General features: G+C 38.4%; 1 protein-coding gene across 7 annotated transcripts in view; it reads left to right on the top strand.

Annotated features, from left to right (window-relative positions):
- Positions 1-27307, top strand: part of LOC102164422 — a 410010-nt gene that overhangs the window by 72749 nt on the left and 309954 nt on the right. For 6 of the 7 annotated variants that reach the window (XM_021064306.1, XM_021064308.1, XM_021064309.1 and 3 more), the window contains exon 3: positions 11334-11474. The exons of the other annotated variant lie outside the window; for it this stretch is intronic. In XM_021064306.1, coding sequence (XP_020919965.1) covers positions 11334-11474 — 141 coding nt within the window. The remainder of the gene's footprint in view (positions 1-11333; positions 11475-27307) is intronic. 7 annotated transcript variants of the gene reach the window in all.

Below are 27307 nucleotides of genomic sequence, written 5' to 3'. Positions count from 1 at the left end.
GTCAAGGCAAGTTAAAGGGAGGGGAATGGAGTAGGCTTCCAGAAAACTGCCCATTGAGTTAGGGGGGGAAAAAGTTGAGTACCTTGGTATGTACCATTCAGATTATCTTCTAGAACCTCTTTCTAGTCCATTCAACTTTTTAGCTTTCTGAGGCCTTTCTAGACACAGCGGGAGAGAAAGATACTGCTTAATTAAAACCCTGTTTTGCATTGAAATCAGAGCTGGATAAAAGAGGAATTACTAGCTTTGGTCTAGGTGATTTGAAACATAGGAAAGACAACCAGTACTTTTTCTTAATATTAAAAAATTGAAATACAGGGAGTTCCCCTCTGTGGCTCAGTGGATTAAGAATCCAGCTGCAGTGGCTTGGGCTGCGGCAAAAGCGTAGTTCTGTCCCCTGCCTGGCACAGAGGGTTAAAGAATCCAGTGTCAATGCACCTGTGGTGGAGATCACAGCTGCAGCTTGGATTCAGTCCCTGGCCCAAGAACTTCCATATGCCATGGATGCAGCCATTAAAAAAAAAGAAAAAGAAAGAGAGAGAGAGAGAGAGAGAGAGAGAGAGAGAGAGAGAGAGAGAGAGAGAGAGAAAGAAAGAAAGAAAGAAAGAAAGAAAGAAAGAAAGAAAGAAAAAATTGAGGTGTAATTTACACACCATAACATTCATCCTTTCAAAGTATATACATTTCCATGTTTTTTTTAGCATATTTACAAGATGGTACAACCATCATCACTAATTCCCCAAATTTTCATTCCCCTCAAAAGAAACTGTGTCCATTAGCACACCTCTCCTCCCCAAAGTCCCTGAAAACTATTCATCAGTTTTCTGTCTCTATGGATTTACCTGTTCTGGAGATCTCTTATAAATGGATTTCTTATAAATGATTTCTTTCAGTTGGTGTGAAGTCCATCCATGTTGTGCATATATCAGTGCTTCATTTCATTTTATGAATTTTATTCCATTGTATGGAAATACCATATTTAGTTTATCCATTCATCCGTTGGACATTTGGGTTGTTCCCACTTTTTTACTATTATGCGTAATGCTGATATTAAAAATTTGTGTTCAAGTTCTTTTTGGCCACATGCTTTTAGTTCTCTTGGGCACCTACCTAGGAGTGGAATTGCAGACATATGGGAACTCTGTGTAACTTTTTGAGGAACTGCCAGATGGTTTCCAGAGCAGTTGCAGCGTTTACATTCCCAGCAGCAAATATAAAACTTTGAGATTTCTCTGTATCTTCCTCAACATTTGCTATTATATGTCTGTTGATTACAGCCTTTCTAGTAGGTGTGAAGTGGCATCTCATTGTGTGTGTGGTTTTGTTTTGTTTTTGTCTTTTTAGGGACACGCCCGTGGTATATGGAAGTTCCCAGGCTAGGGGTTGAATCAAAGCTGTAGCTGCCAGTCTATACCACAGCCACAGCAACATGGAAACCAAGCTGTGTCTGCGACCTACACCGCAGCTCACTGTGACGCCAGATCCTTAACCCACTGAGTGAGGCCAGGGGTCGAACCCACGTCCTCATGAGTTCTAGTGGGGATTGTTACCACTGAGACATGACAGGAACTCCCTCATTGTGGTTTTGATTTGCATTTTCTTTCTGAATGTTAAATGATATTGGTCATCTTTTCAAGTGCTTATTTGTCATTTATATTTCTTCTTTGGAGAGAAGTCTGTTCAAATCATTTGCCCATTTTTGAATTAGATGGTCTTTAATTGTTGAGATATAAGATTTCTTTATATGTTTCATACACTCTGTAGAAATCATACATTCTTATCAGATAGATGACTTGAAATATGTTCTCCCATTCTGTGGGTGCAGCTAGTCAATTCTGATGGATATACCAGTTGGGAGATATTTGTGGCCTCTTAAAGTAGAAGATTAGCAATCCTCTCTGACTAGTTGGCTTTGGGTATGTACATTCTTAGCCTGTTCTTCCACTTTATATCAGATGAGTGTATCTTCTATGTGTTTGTTGCTCTGGCTACTGCAGTTGAGATTTGTGAAATCCTATTTAGGTATATATCCTGTTATGGCCTGTGTCCTGGTCATGAGTATGGGAAACCTTTAGGGGTCACCAAGTTTATTTATTTATTAAATTTAATTTTATTGGAGTATGGTTGATTTACAATGTTGTATTAGTTTCAGGTTTCAGCAAAGCAATCAGTCACACATATAAATATGTCCATTCTTTTTTCCCATATAGTTTATTATAAACTATTGAGTAGATTTTCCTGTGCTAACCAGTAGGTTCTCATTAATCATTTATTTTGTATAACAGTGTGTATATTCTATTCCCACCCTCCCAATTCTTCCTTCCCTCACAAGGATTTCGCCTGTGGTAACCATAAGATTGGTTTTGAAATCTGTGAGGTTTTTTTTTTTTTCTGTTTTAATAAGTCCCTTTGTATCATTGTTTATTAGATTCCACATGTAAGTTATATCATATGATATTTGTCTATCTCTGACTTACTTCACTCAATATGTTGGTCTAGATTCATCCATGTTGCTGCAAATGGCATTATTTTGTTCTTTTTAAGGCTGAGTAATATTCCATTATATATATGTACCACATCTTCTTTATCCATTCCTTTGTCAGTGGACATTTAGGTTGCTTCCATGTCTTGGCTATTGTCAATAGTGCTGCAGTGAACCTCAGGGTGCATGTATCTTTTTGAATTATGGTTTTCTCTGGATATATGCCCAGGAGTGAAATTGCTGGATTGTATGGTAGTTCTATGTTTAGTTTTTTAAGGAGGTTCCTTAAGAGCCATCCCATGTAAATAAGAATGGTGACATTAGTCAATAGCGTCCCTGAAGACATAAGACATGCAGGAGCTAAAGACAGGGGAAGGGCCTGGAGAAGAGAGAAGGGAGCAGAAATAAGGACGAACACATTTCCTTACAATTTTGCTGAGGATCCGGCTCTAACTTTTCTTTGACCATAAATGAGATGTGCTAGTCGACGCTGTGTATACACGATGCTTCCCTGCCACACTTACAGTACAGGGTAGAGGAGGGTGATGATGCTCGCTTGGTACCTTTCAAAATTTATTTGGCGAGAGAGAGTTAAAAGATGTAATAATATATTTAGCTTGTGGAGAAAAACTTTTTCTTAAAGGTGCAGAGAGAGCCATCTTCTCCATCTCATTGTCTCGTTTCAGATTAATAAAGGAGCATGTGTACAGCAAGCGATTGCATCTGTAATCTGACCTACTAAGGAAAGTCACTGGGTTCTTTAAGACAACTGTATCTAAAGTATCACAGTTGAAAACAAAGCCACCTCCCCCCCAGGGGAAAAAAAACCATCTGTTGATTAACGATTTCTAAATCATTAGGTTGTGTCTGTTCCATAAGAGTGCTTCTGACCCTGTACTTGCTAGATTAATCTGTATCCCTGTGTTGTTAAAATCACCACTTCAATCCAGTGCATAAGAGAGTCAAGCTGGGAGTCAGTTTCGTGAAAATAATACAGCTTCTGTATTATTTTAAAAATCATACTTTTAAAACCAAATACATTCCAAAGAGATAATTGTGTCTGTAATAAGTACTCTAAAAAACATAGGGAATGGTGTTAGTAAGTAAAATCCTGCCTTAAATAAATGGTATTATTGAGGGGGAAAAACCCCTGTCTCCAATCAGAACTTTTTTTTTTGTCTTTTTGCCATTTCTTGGGCCACTCCCGCAGCATATGGAGGTTCCCAGGCAAGGGATCTAATCGGAGCTGTAGCCACCGGCATATGCCAGAGCCACAGCAACATGGGATCCGAGCCACGTCTGCAACCTACACCACAGCTCACAGCAATGCTGGATCCTTAACCCACTGAGCAAGGCCAGGGATCGAACCCGCAACCTCACGGTTCCTAGTTGGATTCGTTAACCACCACTGAGCCACGATGGGAACTCCAGAACTTTTTTTTTTTTTTTTGGTAAGGAAAATGGCAGGACTATACTGGTTTCATGAAAGAGATGGAGAAATCCGGGCGGAAAGGGAAGGTTCTATAGAACTGACCCCGTACAGCAGGGGGAATCACGAAGGTCTCCCTGGACTCCTCTTGTTGGATAACGCCCCACTGGCAAGTACACTTAGCCAAAGTGCACAGATTATTAGCCAGTTTTGTTTTTTTTAAAATGAACTTTGGCACTGGGTGAAATTCATGGGAAAGACAGGCCAGCTTTACTCATGTGGCTGGGTGGACTGGCCCAGCTCACAGCTGCCAAGCGTTTCTGTTCAGATTGTTGGCCATCTAGCTCGAGAGCCCCTGGAAGGGAACCTGTGTCATCTCCGTGTCCTGTCCCGGGCCTGGCACCCCTTTGGCGCTCTCGAAATCTGTGAATAATGTCTGCCTACACAGCTGAGAGAAATGCGTCATCTTCTCAATTGGGACATGTCATCGCTTCCGTGCCCTCCGTACGGTGCATGCCGGCCATGGGGGGCTTAAATGAAAGTGCACTTGTGCTTGTCAAAATGTCCCCAAAAAGAGACGTGGGGTTTGGAGGCAACCCCCTCTCCACCTCTCACAAGAGCAGCTCAGAGACAAGAGTGCTACAGTTCTGTGTTGAACTTGAATTTGCAGTCGGTTCCAAGGCACAATAATGCCTTCTCTTGGTTGTTTTTTTCTTTTCACATTACAGTACTTCATTATTGCCACAGGGGGAACTGTTGGCTTAATTTTGCTTTAGAGACACTGCTGCTGAAATTATTAAACTAATGATTTATGCCCCCAGTGATACAGCAATCTCTTGTGCTTAAAATGGTTACTATGTTTTGTTTACTGTTTATAACTACCAGTGGTTATGCCACGAAAAGCCCCTGCCAGCTTGCAGGGTTTATTTATCCCTGTGGATCTTTAGAAACCACTGATTAATATAGAAAAAATTTGAATGGTTTATATTTTTAAAAATCCCATAAGCTATGAATTAAACCACTGTGCTGTGCTCTATAGGAGGAAAATTTCAGTGAGAATAAACAATGGATGTCAAAACCTCCTGCCTCTCGTATTTGCTTCTGGTTGTATCAAAGTGGAAAGTAGGAGTGCTTTTCAGGAATACCGTACTGTGACTCCATCAGCTTTGGCCTCTGAGATCACCAGCATTTCCCCTTGGGTGCCGCACATTTTACCATATTAAGGAACCAATTTGCTGAGAGAAATGTTGCACATGTTTAAAGGCCGTTAAGTTTGATGGCTGGCAGAACGCTCCCATTTAGCCCCAAGGCCGGACCTTGGTGAAAGAAGGCTTTACTACCAGCCTGCATTTTTGTTTTGTTTTGTTTTGAAGTTTGCTTTTTGTCACCAAAGGATGACACAAGGCAGATGAACCTTGGGGCAGGGAGGGCTGTGATTTGTGAGTGTTGATTTGTTTAAAATGGCAAAACGGTTCTTACACAAATGTGTAAGTCTTGACCCTGTTGCCTGTCCAAGAGAAAGAGAGAAAACATCGCTGTCGGTTTGGGCAGTTTCAGCCCAATCCTCCACCTTCAGTCTTAGGCATCACTTGCGGGTACTTCCATTGCACCTGTCTGCGGGCTCCTGAATGAGCTCCATCAGTCCATCTGGCTTTGTTTCTGCTGCAGGATAGCCTGTCCATCTCCCCTACCCCACCCCTGCCGTCTGCTCCGTGTCCCCAGTCCTTCAGTCATGGGCCAGCTCTGATGTTCACCCAGCACCTTTATTCTGTGGTCTGATGTGGTCCCTTCGAACCATGGCGTGCTCTTCCCTGAGGCGCCCCACACACCAAGCCAGGCCATGGTACTGGGGCTGGGTACAGGGACAAAACGTTTTTCAGTCGGGCGGTGGTGTCTGTAAATACGACGAACGTGGACCATCCTGACTTGAGCAAATTAATTTGTAAGCAAGAAAGAGAACAAGGCCCTGAGTATGGGAACAAAGCAGCAGTCATAATGTGAACATCTGTGTACAGCTTTATCCTCGGATATTCCCTGGGCACAGAACTTTCCATACCAAAATGCAGTCAGACGTTTAAGAGAAAGATAAGTTGGTCATTGAAACACCACACCAGGGAGTAATAAGAACTCTTTCATTCTTCCTCATAATGCACTCTTTTCCTTCATGAAGATGCAAATTTTAGCCATAAAAATAGTCACAATATTATAACCCATGTGAATATGGAAAACATATTATCCAAGTGGCAATTTTAATTGGAAATAGTTACCTAATCTCATACGTAAATGTCTTCATTCAGGATGTATTTTCAGTTGCTCTTAGAATTACTCTCCTTCTTGAATTAGAAAAATAAAATGAAAGAAATAGGAATTCTGATGCAGTATACTCCAAAGAATTTTTATAAATTTCATGTTTGATTTTTATTTTAACACCACATTTAGGAAACTAAATCCTATATAGCTTATCGTCAGTGTTTTGCTGATCATTTTTTTTTTAAACTTCAAAATGTGATTTAATTACAAATTATTTTTAAGTCACAGAAAACCTGAGTACCAGTGTGGTATGTGATCTGAAATTTTAAACAAGCACAAAACAGATTAAATATAAAGCTTAATAAGCATAACAGGCAAAAAAAAAAAAAAATCTGTAATGTGTAGGATTTCTAGCATGAAAAATTCCAGGCTTCAGCAGATGTGAAGATTAGATTTCTCAGAGTGAATCAACAGAATACATTTTGAAGTATCCCTAGTGAAAAAGAGTGAAAATAACTTGAAAATCAAATGCTTTTTTACAGAGAAATCAGTGACCAACAAGTATGTTAACAACAAAAAAATTGTTATTATTTTTTAACATTATTTATGATAATATGTTTTCAGTCTACAGAATTGTAACATTTTCTAAGAGCATTCATTTGTAAAATTACTGGAAACATAATAGTCATATTATCTTTTGAATTTCTTTGTACCCTAACAGCTTCTCCTGTTTCTCTACGGCCCCTTTAGTTTGAAGGTAGAATGTGCAATGTAAAGATGTCAGAGAGAAGTTTATAGCAGTACAGCTTATCTCAGGAAACAAGAAATATCTTAAATAAACAACCTAGCTTTCTACCTAAAGGGACTAGAGAAAGAAGGACAAAACCCAGAGTTAGTAGAAGGAAAGAAATCATAAAGATCAAAGCAGAAGTAAATGAAATAGAGACAAATAAAACTGTAGAAAAGATCAATGACACTAAAAGCTGGTTCTTTGAAAAGATCAATAAACCTGATAAACTGTTAGTCAGACTCTATGGAGAAAGCCCAAATCAATAAAACTAGAAATGGAAAAGGAGAAATTACAGCCAACAGCACAGAAATAAAAAAGACCACTAAGAGATTACTACAATCAACTATATGCCAATAAAATGGACAACATGGAAGAAATAGAAAAATTCTTAGGTACAATCCCCCCAGACTGAACCAGAAAAAATAGAAAATATGAATAGGCCAGTTACAAATACTGAAAATGAGTCTGTGATTAAAAAAAAAAAATCTAACAAACAAAAGTCCAGGGCTAGATGGCCTTGTAGGCAAATTTTATGAAACGTTTAGAGAGGAGCTAACACCTATCCTTATGAAACTATTCCAAAAAAGTTCAGAGGAAGGTGCACTTCCAAAGTCATTCTGTGAGGCCACCATCACCCTGTTACCAAAACCAGACAAAGATGCCACAAAATAAAAAAATTACAGTCCAGTATCACTGATGAATATAGATGCAAAATTTTTCAAGAAAATACTAGCAAGGCAAATTCAATAATATGTTAAAAGGATCATACACCATGATCAAGTGGGATTTATCCCAGGGACCCAAGGATTTTTCAATATATGCAAATCACATTAACAAATTGAAGAATACAAATCATATGATCATCTCAATAGATGCAGAAAAAAAAGCTTTTGATAAAATTCAACACCCATTTATGATAAAAACATTCCAGAAAGTGGGCATAGAGGGAACATACCTCAATATAATAAGGGTCATATATGACAAACCCACAGCTAATATCATACTCAATGGTGAAAAGCTAAAAGCATATCTGCTAAGATCAGGAACAAGATAGGGATGTCCACTCTCACCACTTTTATTTAACATAGTCCTGGAAGTCCTAGCCACAGCAATCAGAGAAGAAAAAGAAATAAAAGGAATCAAATTTGGGAAAGAAGAAGTAAAACTATCACCATTTGCAGATGACATATAGTATTCGTAGAAAATCCTGTAGACACTTCCAGAAAACTATTAGAGCTTATCAATGAATTCAGTAAAGTTGAAAGATAGAAAGTTAATGCATAGAAATTTCTTGCACTTTGTTACACTAAAAATGAAAGATCAGAAAGAGAAATTAAGGAAACAATCCAATTTAACATCACATCAGAAAAGATATAATATCTACGACTAATATCTACCTAAGGAGGCACAGGAACTGTACTCCAAACACTGTAAGATTCTGCTGAAAGAAATCAAAGATGACGCAAGTTGATGGAAAGATATACCATGTTCTCAGATTGTAAGAATTAATATTGTCAAAATGACTATACTACCCAAGGAAATCTACAGATTCGGTGCAATCCCTACCAAATTTCCAATGGCATTTCTTTTTTTTTTCTCTCTAGGGCCGCACTCATGGCATATGGAGGTTCCCAGGCAAAGGGTCAAATCGAAGCTACAGCTGCCTGACCCACTGAGTGAGGCCAGGGGTTTAACCTGCATCCTCATGGATACTAGTTGGGTATGTTTCTGCTGTACCATAATGGAAACTACCCAATGGCATTTTTCATAAAACTGGAACAAAAAAAAATTCATGTGTATGGAAACACAAAAGACCTTGAATAGCCAAAGCCATCTTGAGAAGGAAAAATAGAGCTAGAGGAATCAGGTTCCCTCACTTCAGACTATTACAAAGCTGTAGTCATCAAAACAGGATGGTACTGGCACAAAAACAGAAGTACGGATCAGTGAAACAGGATAAAAAGCCTAAAAATAAACCCACCCATGCACATATGATCGGTTAGTCTACTGCAAAGGAGGCAAGAGTGTAAGATGAAGAAAAGACAGTCTCTTCAGTAAGTGGTGCTGGGAAAACTGGACAGCTACACAGAAAAGAATGAAATTAGAACATTCTCTAACACCATACATAAAAATAAACTCAAAATGGGTTAAAAACCTAAATGTAAAACCAAGGTGCTATAAAACTCCTAGAAGAAAACATAGGCAGAAACTCTGACATAAACCACAACAATGTCTTTTTTTGATCTGCCTCCTAGAGGAATGGAAATAAAAATAAACAAATGGGACCTAATTAGGCTTAAAAGCTCTTGCACAGTAAAGAAAACCATAAGCAAAATTAAAAGACAAACTGCAGAATGGGAAAAAATATTTGCAAATAATACAGCCCACGAGGACTTAATCTCCAAAGTATCCAAAGAGCTCATAGAGCTCAATATCAAAAAACAAGCAACCCAATAAAAAAAAAATGGGCAAAAAAATCTGAATCGACATTTCTCCAAAGAAGGCATGCAGATGGGCAGCAGGCACATGAAAAAATGCTCAACATGGAAAATTATTACAGAAATGCAAATCAAAACTATAATGAGGTATCACCTCACACCAGTCAGAGTGGCCATCGTCAAGAAGTCTACAAATAACCAGTGCTGGAGAGGGTGTGGAGTAAAGAGAATCCTGCTACATGGTGGGGAATGTAATTGGCACAGCCAGTATGGAAGCTCCTTAAAAAACTAAAAATAGAGCTGCCATATGATCCTGCAGTCCCACTCCTGGGCATATATCCGGAGAAAACCATAGTTTGAAAAAATACATGCGTCCTAGTGTTTATTGCAGCAATGACTAGAATAGCCAAGACATGGAAGCAAACTCAGTGTCTATCAGCAGAGGAATGGATAAAGAAGATAGGAGACACACAGACATAGACGTGTACACGATGGAAAAATACTCAGTCATAAAATAGAATTTAATAATTCCTTTTGTAGCAACATAGATGGTCCTAGAGATTATCATATTAAGGGAAGTTTACCAGACAGAGAAATACAAATATCATATGATATCTTTTATATGTGAAATCAAGGAAAAAAATGATACAGATAAGCTTGAAAAATAACCACAGACTTATGGTTGCCAAAGGAGAAAGAGCAACGGAGGGATAAATTAGGAGTTTTGAATTAAAGTATATGCACTACTATATGTAAAATAGATAACTAACAAGGACCTACTGTATAGTATAAGGAACTATATTCAATGTTTTGTAATAACCTATAAAGGAAAAGAATCTGAAAAAGAATATATATCATATATAAAGAATATTATATATATATATGTAATATATATATATTTACTGAGTCACTTTGCTGTACACCTGAAACTAAGTCAACATTGTAAATCCATTACACTTCAATAAAAAAATTAATGGTCAGAGATGTTAAGTAATATAAGGTACAAAATTCTTATAATGTTTCCCTTTGGAAATATTCTTGTTAATATTTGGTAAATATTCTTCTAGGATTTTTTCCTTAACATCTATGACTCTTTTCTTATTCTAAAATTATTATTTAAAAATCAGATTACTATTTCAGTAGTATTATTGGATGTTATAACATTCTACAGCTTGCTTTAAAAGACAGATTTTCACTGGGTCCTGAATACTCTTCCATTTTCCATTATGTCCTATCAGCTTATTTCATTATTTTTAAAGACTGTAATAGTCCATTGTAAGGAATATTCTATAATTTTATTCACAAATTGATGAATATTTATGTCGAATTTCTCACTCTTAGAAACATTTTGGTGAGCATACTTGTATATGTATTTTGGGGCTCATGGGCACCTTTATTTTGTAGGATAAATTCCTTAGAAGTGAGACTCCTGGGTTAAAATACATACGATGTGAACAGCTACTGCCTGGTTACCCTAGTAAAGGGCTGTAAAAATTCACACTTTTCTCATTAGTGGGTATAATTTATAAAAATTCTGATGGTAAAAATGTATTGTTGTGTTAATATGTGAGTTTAAACATTTTTTATATGTTCTTGAAGTTCCTTTCATCATTTTAAAATTAGGTTTTCTTTGATATGATTTACAAATAGTTCTTTTAGGAGTCCCCATCATGGCTCAGCAGAAACGAATCTGACTAGCATCCAATGAGGATGCAGGTTCAATCCCTGGTCTCGCTCAGTGGGTTAAGGATCCGGCCGTTGCCGTGAGCTGTGGTGTAGGTCAGCAGCTACAGTGCCAATTCGACTCCTAGCCTGGGAACCTCCATATGCCATGGGTGTGGCCCCAAAGAGACAAAATAAATAAATAAATAAAGTTATTTATATTTTAGGAGCATTAATGCTTTGTCTTATTTATTGCAGTTCTTCTCTTGTTTATTTTTCCAGGCACCCCCTGGCCCGGACTGACACATAAAATCAACCACCACTATAGCCAGGCCAGCCTCAGGATAAGTGTCTTTCCCAGTTTCATATATAGAAGACGAATTAAATATGAACTGAATGACGGATTTTGTGGAGACTGTCCAGGTATAGGCTGGCGTTTGGGGGGTTACCGAGAATAAGAACTTACTCAACAGAGAGAACTTATGCGTAAAAGAGACTAAGTGAGAAAGTCACAGTGCTCGGAGGCTCCCCAAAGAGCTATAATTTCCTGTAACGTGTATCCTCAGAGGTAAAATGAAAAGAAGCTATGTCAGCAGGAAAACTAGATAATTTACACCAGCAATAAAAATTCCTTTATTTTATATTTTGCGGTAGCTCAAAATATCTCCTATCTGGGTAGCAGCTGAACTTAGATCTACTATTCATTCTACGCAGGTGTTTTAACAATGTTTTAGACTAAATCATTTTGATACTTTAGATGAAAAGAATTGTAAAAACAAACTCACCTGTACTACCACTCACGTGCTCCCCTTCTTCTTTGCTAACACATTTCTCACTGGTATTTCACCAAAGCAAATTTAACCTAAAAAACAGACAAACCAGCAATTATTTTTACACATTTCAAAAATATGTTGTTAGTTAAATAGAAAAAAAGACTGTGAAATTGTTCTAGTGGCAAATTTTCCTAAGTCTGTTAAGTAGTGTGAATGCTTCAGAGGACAGCATAAAACAGTGGTTGTTTTTTTTTTTTTATTTTTTATCATTCATAATGCATTCCTTTCAAAAATATTTAGTCCCTTTAATTTCTCTTTATAAAATCCACAATTTGATATGAATAATGATGACTGTCCATTGGGCTTTTCACTAAAGTATCCGCAGCCAGAGCTCTTTGCGACCTGGGTTGTCTTATAACTTTGCAAATATGCTTCTTAAAACTTTTAATTGAAAAGCATCATGAAAATAGACCTGGCAACAGAAACTCATTTTCAAAACTTTGCTCTTGAACACTAAAAGTACCTTATCCAGTGAGGCTTTCAGGATAATGTCTTTTATGTATTTTCTTTCCCTAAACGAGTTCCTGTACTTTAGCTTATAGGACTGTTATGGTCCCTACGGCAAATCTCTGATCTATCAATGTCTGCCCTTAAAAACCTCAGGACATAACAAATCAAATTCATGTCATCATTATAGCTTTAGCCCTTGCCTTCTCATTTTCCAGTCCACTCTTTTGTGTTGTTTTTGTTTTTAAGTATGTGCTAAGCCTTTCGGGTACCACACCGGAGATTTCTGCCCTTTTTGAGAGATTTCGTATTTGCGTTGTATCACTGCTTTTTAGAATTCTGAAAAGCAAGCCATCCTTAAAGAACTTTTCAAATGAAGTTAAGAATTCAGCTTTATCACAGTGCAGCCATCTAAACATCATTCCACCAGTGACTCAAATAAACACATGAAATGACAGGGCCAACTCTTTGCCGATGATTCCTTGGGAGTAGGTGATTACTTAGGAGTGACTGATGAGGAAGAAATACTGAGATAATGTGAACCAGTGAGACCACACTACGGGGACGAGAGGATCCCCGAGGGATTCAGGTGCCACACGCTTGGTCACCATTTCTACAAGAACTATTGCCCGTGTCCCAGACGATTGCTGTGTGTTCTGCATCCTCCAAGCAGAAATTCACTGGTCGTCTTTACATTTAAATGGTTAGTGGAAAAAAACGGCCTTCAGAGGGTTAGGGCCATAGCACATATGCCCCTCAGATTTGAAATAAAGAACGCTGACTCGGATATAAAATAAAAGTACTGCGTGTCAGGTTGGCCACTGTGCCAGTGGGGAAGGGAGAGCAGTATTGACTCTTCTGTAACTGAGACAGCAGATTTCACTGGTCATTATTAGGGCATTGGGAGAGCGGTGTTTTGGTTTTTATTTCCTATACTAGGGAGTTCTGCATGGTTTGCTCTCTGAGCTAATGAGTATTATGCTGGGCAATGTTAGAGTAAGAAACAAATTCGCAGCGGCTTAATCCACAAAGGTTTTTTTCTTTTTTTTTTTTTTTTGTCTTTTTGCCTTTTCTAGGGCTGCACCCATGGCATATGGAGGTTCCCAGGCTAGGGGTCCAATCAGAGCTGTAGCCATCGGCCTACACCACAGCCACAGCCATGCCAGATCCGAGCCACGTCTGCGACCTACACCAGAGCTCACGTCAATGAAGGATCCTTCACCCACTGAGCGAGGCCAAGGATCGAACCCACAACCTCATGGTTCCTACTGGGAAGCGTTAACCACAGCACCACAAAGGGCACTCCAAGGTTTCTTTCTCATGGATGAAAATCCTGATGCACCTTAAGGTGCTTTCTTCATGTGGCAGCTTCACCAGAGCTCATGGCCTTGAGCTCAGCGAAAGAAGAGACCTGGATAGGCCCGGAAGGGGCATCCATCACTTTCTCTCATGCCTGGGCCAGATCATGGCTATCTGGTCTCAATTAATAGCAAAGAAGGCAGCAAATAAATGTAGGGACCATATCTGGTCCATTGTGTGGAATGTTTGGTAAAGACTAAATGTCTCCACCACAGTCACAGCCTAGAATTAGGGAGTAGGATGATGTGCTCAGTTTATATAGCCTTGGAGGAAGCAGACTCAGTTGAGTGTATTTATTGATATCTGTTCTCCAGCTCGTTACAAGGCGTAAGGTGATCATAATAACGGCTCTCCCCGAGGAGTCCAGAAACCGTTCTAAGCACTGTACTTGCATTATCTCATGCAATTCGCATTGATGCCCTTATGCCAGGCCTTATTAGTCCCTTGATTGTACAGGTGGGGAAACTGGCAGGAGAGGCTAAGTGACTTCCTTAAGGTTACATGGTGATTAAGTGGTAGAGCCAGTTTGTTGTGTTTTGTTTTATGCTTCGTCTTTGGCTGCCCCACAGCATACGGGGTTCCTGGGACAGGGATCAGGTCTGAGGCGCAGTTCCGAGCTGCAGTTACAGCCTGATCCTTTACCCCACTGTGCTGGGCAGGCCAGGGAGTGAAAGAACCTGCATCCTGGTGCTGCAGAAATGCCTCTTATCCCATTGGGCCAGTTTTGAATCTAAGACGTCTGGCCCCAGACCGAGGTGCTTTGCTTTCGTGTTTTAAGGCAAAGAGCCATACAAAACCACTAAAAAAGTAAGAAAAGCACATGAGCCCAGGTCAGAGCTTTATTTTCACTAAAAGATCATATATCTGCAATTAACAGTATCTCATAGAAACAGCAGATGAATAGACAGATTGGTGTGGGTGGCAACTAGATGGGGAATGAAGAATATTCAGAGTGTTTCTACCATTAACTACCATCTCTCCAAATAAGAGCTGGATTCAAAAAGGAACTCAAAACCAGATTTTTTCATGAGAATGAACCATTTCCTTAAGTATTTTATATTCGTGCTTCACACCTTAAATTACCTCTAATGTCATCAGAGAATGGACCATTCAGCCTTGGAAATGGCGTGTTGATACTCTCAGAGTTATTCTTGAGTAGAACAAACTGAAAAGTGGTATGAAAAATCTCTCGCCTTTGTCTTCTGCCTTTCTCTCCTCATCAACTTATCTTTGCATACAGCTTCAGTTTCCTATCAGGTGTCAAATTTTCATCTATTTTAACAGTCCAGTCTTGGACTGGACACTAATTTCTAACTTTTCAAATCTTTTTTTTAAAACTCAGTAAATTTCACGGAGTTAAAATTTCATAATGAGTTTCTATAATGATGCTTCTTTCTTCAAAGGGAATAAAAAGTGTGATTGAGGTTACTACTATCTGTTAAGAATTATAATTTTCTTTTAAAAGCACTGGGAGCTCCACCACCATATTACTTTGGCTTAAACACTTTCTAAGAGAATGTATTTTCTCTCAATACAGCATCAGAAAGTCTATTAAATAGGATAATAGTAAATACAGCTTTTCTATAAAAATGAAAATTTCTGCTTTTACTCTGGACCAATTAAGTCTATGCTGTGATTTGAGCCATGCTTCCTATGCATGGCTTTGTCCAATCTTAAATGTTTATTTTTATCCCCTAGTATCTCACTACATCATGTTTCAATGTAAACAATGAAGATTTGTTTCCCTCTGTTGGAATTCCTAAATAACAGTTCTGCATATTACAGCTTTAAAGATGTGTCATGGCAGCTGCAAATAACTTTTAAAAAGAAACTTTGTGCAGCAAACTATCATATTTCATCTACACTCTGGCAAATGGTGCTTGCTTTTTGGCCCCAATTCAGCCTTCTTTTGCAAACCAACTTCCTGCAGCATGAGAATATACATTTTCCTGGGCCAAATATTCCAAAGTGGACACCAATTTGGGACTCCTAGCATTTTCCAGCTCTCCAGCTTTTGGACATATGAGCATTGAAAATGCTAGATTTCTACTCTTGATGCCAAACATTTAGGCTTTGGAGGCTGAAAAGTCAGAAGTCTCAATTTTAGCTTATAATGCCAGAAGCAAACTGTCCTTTTGAAACAATTACTCTTTGGCAGTGGGTCCGCACACAACACCTCCTTTTCAGGCAATTTCTATGTCATCTGCTCAACACCCCCAGAATGGTCCTTACTTTTAGCTCCGGACTGGAAATTGGATAATGGGAAGGGGGTGGGGAAGATTGTGAGCTTGGGCAGCATGGATAATGGATAAAAGGGAAACTAACTAAATTTTGCTTTTTCAGTTTTTGTTCCCTTTGTCTTTCTCAGCCAATGTGTAATTTCTTTTTTTTTTTTTTTTTTTTTTTTAACTTCTACGTCTTTGGAAGATAGGGACGTAGTTGCTCTTCCATTCAGCCATCTCCCTCATTTTAAAGGCTTTAAAAATATAATAGTGAAATGTCCTAGAGAGCAAGTTACTTTGGGGAAGGCAATTTCAGACAGGGTAGTCAGGGAGAGTCTCCCTGAGGGGGTGACATTTGAAGTAAGACCTGGATGACTGCAAGGAAGAACGTTAAGAACGAAAAGTTATGTGGGAAAAGCACTCCCGGCCTTGGGGATAGCTCATGCAGAGGCCACAAAGGAGGAATAAGCTTGGTGTATTTCTACAGCACAAAGTCCAGTGTGGCAGATAGTTGTATTTGATTCATCCAGAAGACAGATCCTTTCTCACCTGCTTCTTCACAATACGGGGTTTGAAAATTAGATTGTAGCTTTCCCAATGCCTCTTATTACCAAGGTTGGTCTTATCCTACTTTGAAGCAGTGAGACTTAAAGTCTATTTGTGGGTAATGAGACATAGGAAACTCTTCTGGAAAAGCTTTTACTTTTGAAATAAAGAGACAGATAAACTTCTCTTCCTTCCTTTGTCTTCCTGCCTAGAATGCAGATGTGAAGGATGGCATGACATCGGCCACATTGTAACCATGAGGCGGTAAGCCTGAGGACTAAAATCCAGCAGGCTAAGGATGGTAGAATAGAAACGTAGAATTAGCCTGGGCCCTTGATTCCATGGACTTTTGGACCAATTATGAGTTTACCTATTTCTGGGATGTGGGTCAATAAAGTATAAATTTCCTCATGGTTTAAGACATTGTCAGATATTCTATTGCTTGCAGCTAAAAGCATTCCCAATCATTTCTAATAGTAGAGGTAATAGAATTGTGACGAATAGTGAATGGACACAGGGCAGAGGAATCGGAAGGGGCCAGGCCATACAGACCCCGTAGAGTATGTTAAAGAATTTGGCTTTGATTCTGATAGGGAAACTTAGAGCAGAAAAGTCTTGTTTTCAGAATTATGTCTTTTTTAATGAAAACATTTCTGATGTGTGAAGGATAGACCACAGGGAGATAAAAGAAGAGGCAGGAGGCAAGTTAGGAAGCTGTTGCGATAGTCACGGGAAAATGGGAACAGAGAAGTGATGATGGTGGCAGCAGTGGAGACTGAGCCGAATTTAGATTCAGTATATGTTGTGCAGGTGGAGCAAAGCGGGTTTCCTCTGGCTCTGCGTGTGGAAGTGAGGGAAGGCGGGTGAAGGAAGGTGACTCCTAGGCTGTCCGCCTGAGAAATGTGTCACCCAGCGCTGCCATTGACTGAGACGGCGGAAAGAGGAGCCGGTTTCAGGGATAGGTAGTGACCAGGGCAGTGGAGAGTGACGTTTGATACATTAACGTGGAGATACTTAGTACACATCTGAGTGGAGGCTGATGGGATAGATACCTAAATTTTCAAATTTGTAATTCCTTCATTTTCAATAGAAAATTAGAAAAAAAATTCTAAATGTTTTTGTGACTACTATGAATCTTCAGTAAATTTTGTAATAATACTAGAAAGAGCGATGGGTTTAAATGTTTCGAGCGCTTTCCCGACTTTTCAGTGATTCTCTATTTTCTTAGCAAGTTGTCGGTAACTGGACTGGGACGTTGAGGGAGAGGGCAGTTCTTTGAGGGCTGCTGTCCATTTTTATCTATTGCTGTGCTGTTTTCAAATGGAATCATCTTATGTGATTTCTTCGTGTGCCTAAGTGTTTAATTCGTTGCTCAAATCCTCTTGTTTTCCATTCTGGTTTTGGTTTTCTCCTATTATTTCTTTAGCTTTACTGTGATTTTGTATTTTGGGCTGTTCAGGAACATTCTCCAATATTGTAAAACTTTTTGGAGGAACTCTTCCTTTTCTACAAGCTAAGCTATAGAGGTCTTTAGATCATATACTTCTTTGTCTAGAAGTAAAACCTGGCAGGGTTTATCATTATCTCTGGATTAGGAAATGTGTCGTTTTATCTGCTACCAGGCAGAAAATATATCTTTTCCTCTGAGACCAATGTCAATACAGTCGTGTTCTCCTCTATTGACCTTTATTGAAAATAAGAATTAGAAATGTCTACAGTTGTAATCTGGTCTAGTCTGTTTATTTTGAGGGGGAGAAGATTTAGGTGGGGGCGGGCGAGATTATTTGTCCATGATCACACACCTAGTTAGGGACTCCGTCTGGCTCATTCCCACCAGCGTCCATTGTATTTTGCTGATTTTCCCAGAAAAATTAAAAAAAAAAAAAAAGCTTTTTATTTAAAAGTTAAAGTGGAATTGTTTCCTAGATATCAAAATACAAGACTTTTTTTTTTCCTCCATTATCCTCGATTGTTTACAGTTTTTACATTTTAGAAGGATAACTTTGAAAGCCAAGACTTCAGAAATGGAAACATGAGCCCATGGAGATGGGACAGCAGTTTGGAGACTGTTCCTAAAAGCTAATGACATGCTTTGGTTCTAGCAGTGGAGATGTAGACAAATATAAAGAAAACAAGAAATGTTTAGTAGGTACTTAATACACAGATTAGTTTTCCCACCATGGCATATAGCACAGAGGCTAGCACAAAGCAGTTTCTTAATATATCGTGTTAAATGGAAAAACAAATTCAATGTGGAAATAGAGGAAAAGAAGAAACTTAAAGAATTTTTCAGACTTGAATCACTTGGATCACTGTGTGGGTATTTGTGTGATAATAAAAGAAATGCAGGAGGTAATACATGTTTCCGAGGAAAGAAACACACTAGGTTTGGGGATGTGCTGCCTTTGAAGTGCTCCTAAGACATCCAGGTGTCTGGCAGGAAGTTAGATGAGGCGCTCGGAACAGAGATGCGGATTTGGGACTGACGAGCATTTTCGTCGATAACTCAGTCCAGTGGGAACAGAGGATGTGCAGAGTGAGAGGAAACGTAAGACGACAGGCACCCCAGGCTCACGCTTTTTCTCCAAGCTTTTTCCGATGCAGTTGCCTTTGCCCGGAGCCGCCTCTTCCAGATAACCCATGACCTCCCCCTCACCTCCTGTCTGTCTTTGTTCAGATGTCGGCTCCGTGAGATGTACCATCACAGCCTGTTTCTGCTCCACCCCCTCATAGGACTTGCCTCTGCTACTCTTCCTTATTTCCCCCCATAATTCTTAAGACTATCTCATATTTTGTTTATTTGTTTTTGCCAAGATATTTTTAATTGAAAACAATCAAACGTATTTTTGTCACTTTGCAAAATGTTTCCTAATAACCTTTCTGTGGTTCCTGTTCTATCTTACAACAGATAAGTGATCTGGAGTTAATCCAAGCCTCCCTAAACATGAATTCAGATAGAATGAGAAGCACTGTCTCTTATTTTCTATCCTTATTTTGATCCTGAAATCCACTCCTAAGCTTAGAAATTTAGTAAGTGGAATAGCAAACAGTATACCACCTATTTTATTATTTTTTTTCAATTTTATTTTTTGGAGAGGGGTGAGTATATCTTTTTGAATTAGTGGGGTTTTTTAAATTAAAGTATAGTTGATTCGCAGTGTTAGGTCGATTTCTGCTGTACAGCATAGTGACCAGTCATACATATATGTATACAGTCTTTTTCTCATACTATGTTCCATCATGTGTGTATCCCAAGAAATTAAATGTAGTTTCCTGTGCTGTACAGTAGGATCTCATTGCTTACCCATTCTAAATGTAACAGTTCACACCTATTTTAAATATTTTATTTCTTTTTTGTTTGTTTTGCCTGTTTCCCCCCACTACAAAGTGCTTTCAGGAAAGCAGGATTTTGGTTTCTCCTGCTTTGTTTATTGCTGCAAACCTGGTCTCTGTAACAGTATTGGGAACATAGAAAGTGCTCAATGTGTATTTACTGTGTCATTGAAGAGCCTGGGAAATCCCAACTAATGCAGGGGGCATTTAGATTAAGCAAAGGTCAAAGCAAAAACTGAGGTCAGACCCTACAGAAGCTAATGCCACAGAGGATTGAGGAGGAAGGGTTTCAAGTTGAAAATGTGGTCAAAGCTCCCGAAGAACATCAAGGAGATAATAAGAAAGAAAAAAACCCTGGCATTTCAGTTTGATAAAAGCAATAACCTATTTTAACTTAAGGGGGAAAAAAGTCCCTAGGCATCATGCCTTTAGGCTTGTTATGCGTGTAAGGACTTCTGCGGAAGGCTGGTTCTCACAATGAAGCCGGAAGTAAAGGAAAGCTACAAGGGCATCTGTTCCCATGAGATTTTTCAGACTTGAATCACAAACGAAAGGAAGTTGGGATAGTTCGGATAAAGTTCAGATACTTATCTGAACTTTGGGGCTGGGGATTTAAACCAAGCTGAATACAGTATACAACAGTTCATCTCCCCAAGACTGCAATGGCATTCGAGAGCACGGGCGATAATGATATCCACACCACGTATCTAGGGATTAACCTTTCATATTTGGTCTTTAGAATAAAGTTGAATCAGAGAAAATAGCATAGATTGTGTGCTCTCCTTGTCTTTGTGAGAGACGAAATGAAATAATCGTGTGAATCTGTGTTTGCCCACTGTTTAATGAACTAAGATGTTTAGGTACATATTAGTTTTATAGTAACATTCCAGTGGAATTTGAAAGCAATACCAAAGATACTAAGACAACATTGAGAATAACTGTCAGTCTCTCCCAGGTATAGATCAATGAGTGTTTTGATTGTAATACAAAATAATAGCTCACTGTTTATTTTCATAGACCTAAGAGACATTTTTAAGACCATTTTCACTGAAGTATAGTTAATTTACAAGGTTGTTTTAGTTTCAGGTATACAGCAAAGTGATTCAGATACACACACACACACACACACACACATATATATGTATATACACACACACATATGTGTATATATGTATATATATGTCTGATTCTTTTCTATCTTAAGTATTTATAAGATACAGAATATTGTCGAATATGAGAATTGAATACTGTTCCCTGTGCTATCCAGTCAGTACCTGTGGTTCATATGGTTTATATATGGAGTAGTGGGTAGATATTAACCCAAATCCTAATGTATCTCCCCACTCCTTGCTATCCCCTTTGGTAACCTTAAGTTTGTTTTCTTAGAAGATATTCTTTTTTGACCTACACCAAAAAACATGGCCATAAAATCGTATGTTGGGTTGCATCTCAACTTGATGCCGGAAAACAGAATAATTCCTTTCTGTTTATATAATGTTTTGCTGAATTTGGTCTGTATTTCAAAGCACTCAACAAAGAGTGCACGTGCCCGAAACAGCCCAATGGGAAATTTATTTATACATGGTATACCATTATACATGGTATAAATCAGAATTGGGTGGATTTCACTGCCTTTTTGGTTTGGCTAACACCTTAAACCAGTTCTCCAATATCTTGATGTAGCAAAATTTGAAATATATATTGTACAGAACAATTATCTCCTTCTTTGTAAACTGATGTGCATTTAACAAGAAATAGAATCTGTAAATCCTCATGCTTTTATAGGCAACGCATCATCATACCTCATGAAACCTATCCACTGTCCAGAAAGTCAACAGGTCCAGTTTTCTTAAAAAGCGGACTTTAAAAGGAACACTCACAACTGAAACCTTACCTTCTACGTGTATGAAACACTCAAACCTAAATCGATTACTAGGGCATTAGGCACTAAGAACTGGATTCTGTTACAGAAGACCTAGAAAAGACGTCCTAAAAAATGAGGTTACTCTTTTCTTCATTCGTCTCTAGGAAGCTTTTTGTCTTGGTTCTCAAGGGGCTGACATCCCAGAGAATTTTATTACAGACAGTTTAAACAATTAGGATGACGGACCATGGCATGATTCTGTTCTGATGGAAGAGAGGAGCCTTTGGTACAGTGCACTTTGTCCCCAGGAGGTCAGGGAAGCACGGATGCTCCACCTCCTCACTGCTCCCGCGAGAGCTCCATTTCAGAGGATCTTGGGGGCGGGGGTTGTGGGGGGAGGCATACAAGGAAAGGATAAGGAGAGGCCTGGAAAAGAAGAGGCTGGCAGAAAGGAGGCTGTGTAAATCAGCTGAGAAAAGAACACAAGGTTACAAGGTTGGGGATACTTCTAACTAATTATGATGTGTTTCTAGGATTTTTTTTTTTCTTTCTTTTTTTTTTTTTTTTTTTGAAGTGCTTGTTAGGAAATAAGGGCTAAAAAAGTGTAGGGGCTTGAGAGATTCGGTCAAGTGATTTAGGACATTATGAATAATTAATTTGTAACCTTTTGTGTTAAGGTTTTAAAATATTTTTGAGTGATGACAAGAAGATTGCTGTTAAACCCGCACTTGGGGGTAGTTATACAGCTGTATTTAGTTAAGACATGGACCTGGGATTTTACTGAGCATACATGTCTGAGGATTAAGGATTAAAGAATGTCACTAATGTAAATGCAGAAAAGACCTTTAGGGTTAGTCGAAGACCTGAACTGCATATTTCTCCTAAAGTATTCCAAATAGTCTGATAGCTCTGTTTTATAGCTACATAGTGTGGTGATACTCAACAGCCAGAGTTAGTTGTTGTTGATCGTATTTATGAGACATACTTAAATATAACTGTCACATGTTCCAGCTCTGCCTTTCAGTAACTCTGATTTATCCAGCTGTTCTTTCTGTGTTGTGGTCTGTCACATTCAGCTGTGACACGTCCTCCAGAAACGACGAAGGACCAAGGAAAGGAAATAGGAAAGATGAAGAGGTCAGCATGATGGGGTGGAGATGTAATCATCATAGAAAGTTGATTTCTAAACTGTGGTTCCACTTTCATCTCTTTAATCGACTGCTTCCATTCATTATGTGTAGACTACCCATCAAAACTTGATGAGGTATTCGATAAAATTAGTTATTAGGTATTAGATAAAATCATCCCAAGCTGTTTTTCTTGCTGACCAGTTTTGTAAGGGAAACATGAACTTATTTGACCTTTCCTAGACCAAGGTAGAAGAAAATAAGTTATTTAATGCTCAAAACTCTAATGACATACCAGTTTTAATTAAACACCCCCAAACTAATATTAACACCAAATAAATTCTCAGATCACATTAATTTGAAAAGCATTTGGATTAGTTTCTGTTATATTTCTGAGAGTTTTAAGAATCCTTAGTTCATATAAGCAGTTAATCTTCTTTAAGCCAATAAAATAGAGCTCTTTTACAAATTAATTTTAGTAATACCATCCACAGGTAGAAAATGCCGCACATATGCATAAACACACGTGAACGTGCAGACACAAACAGAAACCTTCATGCTTCTGTTTTAGAACTAGTCACAAATCAGGTGCAATAGCACAAAACTCACTCGTTATAAAAGAAGTTGGATCCAAATTACATTTGTGACAGATGGAATAATTTAAAGTTACCTGCTCCGGTTGCTGAAGTTTCTTGGTTTTTGTTTTTTTAATATTTGTGGAGAAAACTCTTAAGATTTTTCATTTGTCTGTGTTTTAAAATAACCTGTCCCCCCTTTTGTTTTTCTTCTGATCAGAATTGTCTTCCTGAAGTTCATCTTTTAAAGTGATGACCTAGATAAGAGTTTTTGGAGGATCAAGAGCACTTACATCTCAAAGGCACAGCGAAAGAACGCAAGTTTCTCTTCGCAGGGCTTTTGTTTCCTAAGGCCAGAATTTTTACAATACCTATAAGCCTTTTGAGATAAATAGGCAGGTTAATTGTTTAAAAAGTTAGGTGGACTGCATTTCTGGTTTTGCAAAGATTTGTAAAGATACGGACAGTTGCTTTTAATTCTTCAAATAATTGGGTTGCAACTTAAATGACATCATAGGCTGTTCCACCCTTCCAACCACATTATCTTTAATTTGCTTTTTTTATTTCAAGGAGAAGATTTCCAACTAAGATGGAAATCAGGAGATTTCTGTGTTCTGGGTTTAGAGCTGTTTGTCTTTGGAATGTTTTAGTAAATCCTTCCACAGAGGCTTTAGAAGGACTCTTCCTCTGGGTACATAGTTTTATTTTAAGGGAGAAGACCTAAAAATTTCTGTTAGGCTCTGAATATCACCCATTAATCTGGCAGCTACTAAAAGGCAAACCCTTTAAAATATCTTGTCAGTTTTTGGCCAGGACAAACAGTAAACACTTCTGACAGTATTAAATAACCCCTTAGACTCAAGACGCACCCTTCTTTATTTTCCTCTCTCTACTGGGAACTACAAATGGAGATCCAGGAGAGCTGACTTTTGGTGAGATATCTCACCCCGTGCAACACATATCAGAGGAGTGATGTAGCACACAGTACAGTCCTGGCTGGGGTCAGCGAAAGAGCAGGAGAAACTCTGTGGGACCAAGATGGTGTCTGTTATGCTAACTGCCGTACAACTGTGTGTGTGTGCTTCGTGCCTGTGTCTTTTAGCATTCTATGAGTACTCTCTCTTCGATAAACTTGTTTTCTATAATTAATAGTTACCCTGTTTTTATTTGCCGACTTTTCTGTGTATTTTTAAATGACACACTCATCCTAATAGCAGTTGTCTTCATCTCTTTGCAGTGCATTCAGAGTAGGCAATGCCTCTACCAGTGTTATCGTGGAGGTTTATTATGGGAGGATTCTGATCTGCTCCAATAGGAATTAGCTGCCTTCTGTCTGTCCTAGCACAGAGCTGTTTCCTGGGATTCCTTTTCACTCTCCCGTATTGGAGCTTCCATTTCTTGTATCCATGTATACCTTCTTCTTGTTACTTTTTTTTAATGATTTTTAATTTTTCCATTATAGTTGGTTTACAGTGTTCTGTCAATTTCTATTGTACAGCAAAGGGACCCAATCATACATATATGTATATATATATATATGTGTATATATATATATATATATATATATATATATATTCTTTTTCTCACATTATCCTCCGTCATGCTCCATCACACATGACTAGATAGAGTTCCCTGTGCTGTACAACAGGACCTCATTGCTTACCCACTGCAGATACAATAGTTTGCATCTACTAACCCCAGACTCCCAGTCCGTCCCACTCCCTCCCTCTCCTCCTTGGCGACCACAAGTCTGCTCTCCAAGCCCATGAGATTTTTTTTTTCTGTGGAAAGGTTCCTTTGTGCCATATATTAGATTCCAGATATAAGTGATATCCTGTGGTATTTGTCTTTCTCTTTCTGACTTACTTCACTTAGTATGAGAGTCTCTAGTTCCATCCATGTTCTCATTTTAGCAGATAACATTCTCTGGTTAATTCCTGAGAAAAATTGCAGGAGATGTAAACGTTTTGAGAAAGGTCAAAAGAGCTTTTGTCTGGTGTAAAGATGTCTTTATTTTATTCTCACACTTAAGTTTTAGCTGAACTAGCTCTGGAATTCGAGGTCAGAAGATATTTTTCCTTCAGAGTTTTAGAAACCTCCTTCAGTCATCTCTAGTTTTTAATAATGTTGATCCAAATCCTTAAAACAGTCAGATTCCTGATATTGTGAGAACCACTGTAACATCTGTCTGTAACGTCTATCTCCGGTATAGAATTTCATGGGTTCTACTCTTTATGCTCAGTGTACTGGAAAACAGTGATGCTGTGCCTCATTGTGGGCACATTCGAAATCCTTGTCCCTCCGTTTCAGAGTATTTGGAATCATTCCAATGCAAGCAGTTTTCTCATTTGTTCTGTCTGGAAGGTGTTTGCTGCTCTTGTCTTTTCTTTTCCTCTTTATTGTCCATCTCTGACTCATTGTTCTACTTTCTGTGAATACCTTTACCTCTATCTTCCCTGTGTTTTATTGAGTTTTTTCTAAATTTGCTGTCGAGTTTTACTTTCTAAAAGTTTTAAATTTTTTTCTCTGACAGTTTCTTTCTTTCTTTTTTCTTTTTAGGGCTGCACCTGCGGCATATGGAAATTATCAGGCTAGGGGTCCAATCAGAGCTGCATCTGCTGGCCTACACTACAGCCACAGCAACGCAGGATCCGAGCCCTGTCTGTGACCTGCACCACGGCTCATGGCAACACTGGATCCTTAACCCACTGAGCAAGGCCAGGGATCAAACCCATGTCCTCATGGATACTAGTTGGGTTCGTTCACCCCTGAGCCATGATGGTAATTCCTCTGGATACAGTATATTTCACTTGATCTCCCTCTTAAAGATAGTAATGATATTCAGGTTTTGGACTCTTTATTTTTTTGAATTGACATATGATTCACACAACACAAAACCACCATTTAAAAGTATAAAATTCAGTACATTTGGGTATATTCAAAAGGTTGTATAGACACTATTAATTCCAGAAGGTTTTCAAAATCCCCCAAAGATACCCCAGGCCCGTTAGCAGTCACTTTCCATCTCCCCTTCCCGCAGCTGCTGGCAACCCATCTCCTTTCTACCCCTTTGGATTTAGCTTTTCTGGACATTTCATATCACTGGAATCATGCAATATGTGGCCTTTTGTATTTGGCCATTTTCATTTAGCATAATATTTAAGGTTCATTCAAGTTGTGGCATGTATCTTTACTACATTATTTATGGCTGAAAAATATTCCATGGTGCAGATATTTCACTTTTGTTCCTTCTGGGGATGCACAATTGGATTTTTCTACATTTTTGGCTATTAAAAAATGCTACTATTGATATTTGTGTATTTTTATATTAATATATTTTTTTAGTTATCTTAGTACATACCTAGGAGTAGAATTGCTTGATTATTTGGCAACATCACATGTGAACTTGGGAGAATTGTCAAACCTTTCATCAAAGAGGCCATACCCTCCTGGTGTCAGTGCTGACAGCTCCAACATTTTGGTATTTTTTTCTTCAAAAAAATATAATCCTCTATCTGACATTAATTTCGAGAGACGTTCTCAGTCATTATTGCTTAAAATATTTATTTTTGTTCATTTATCTCTTTATTCCTACCCTACATATAATGTACATGTTTAGTTGTCCAACAGCTCTTTGATACTTTTTCATTTTTTTAAATCACCTTTTCTTTGCTTTTCAGTTCTGCAGTTTCTTACCGACGTTTCTTCACATATTCGTCCATACTCATGCCCTCTCTCGTAATGAGTTTATCAAAGGCATTCTTCGTTTCTGTTACGGTATTTATGGTATCTAGTATTTCTCTTTGATTCTTTCTTAGAGGTCCCATTTTTCTGCTTACATTACCTATTTGTTCTTGTATGCCATTTACATTTTCTGTTAGTGAACAATACACCAGTATGCCAATAGCTCTTAGCATATGAATCATAGTTATTTTATTTTATTTTATTAT

The sequence above is a fragment of the Sus scrofa genome, chromosome 10 (assembly GCF_000003025.6).
Source record: "Sus scrofa isolate TJ Tabasco breed Duroc chromosome 10, Sscrofa11.1, whole genome shotgun sequence".
NCBI lineage: Eukaryota > Metazoa > Chordata > Mammalia > Artiodactyla > Suidae > Sus > Sus scrofa.
The sequence above is the reverse complement of the archived record's forward strand: the minus strand, read 5'-3'. Positions and strand labels throughout refer to the sequence as shown.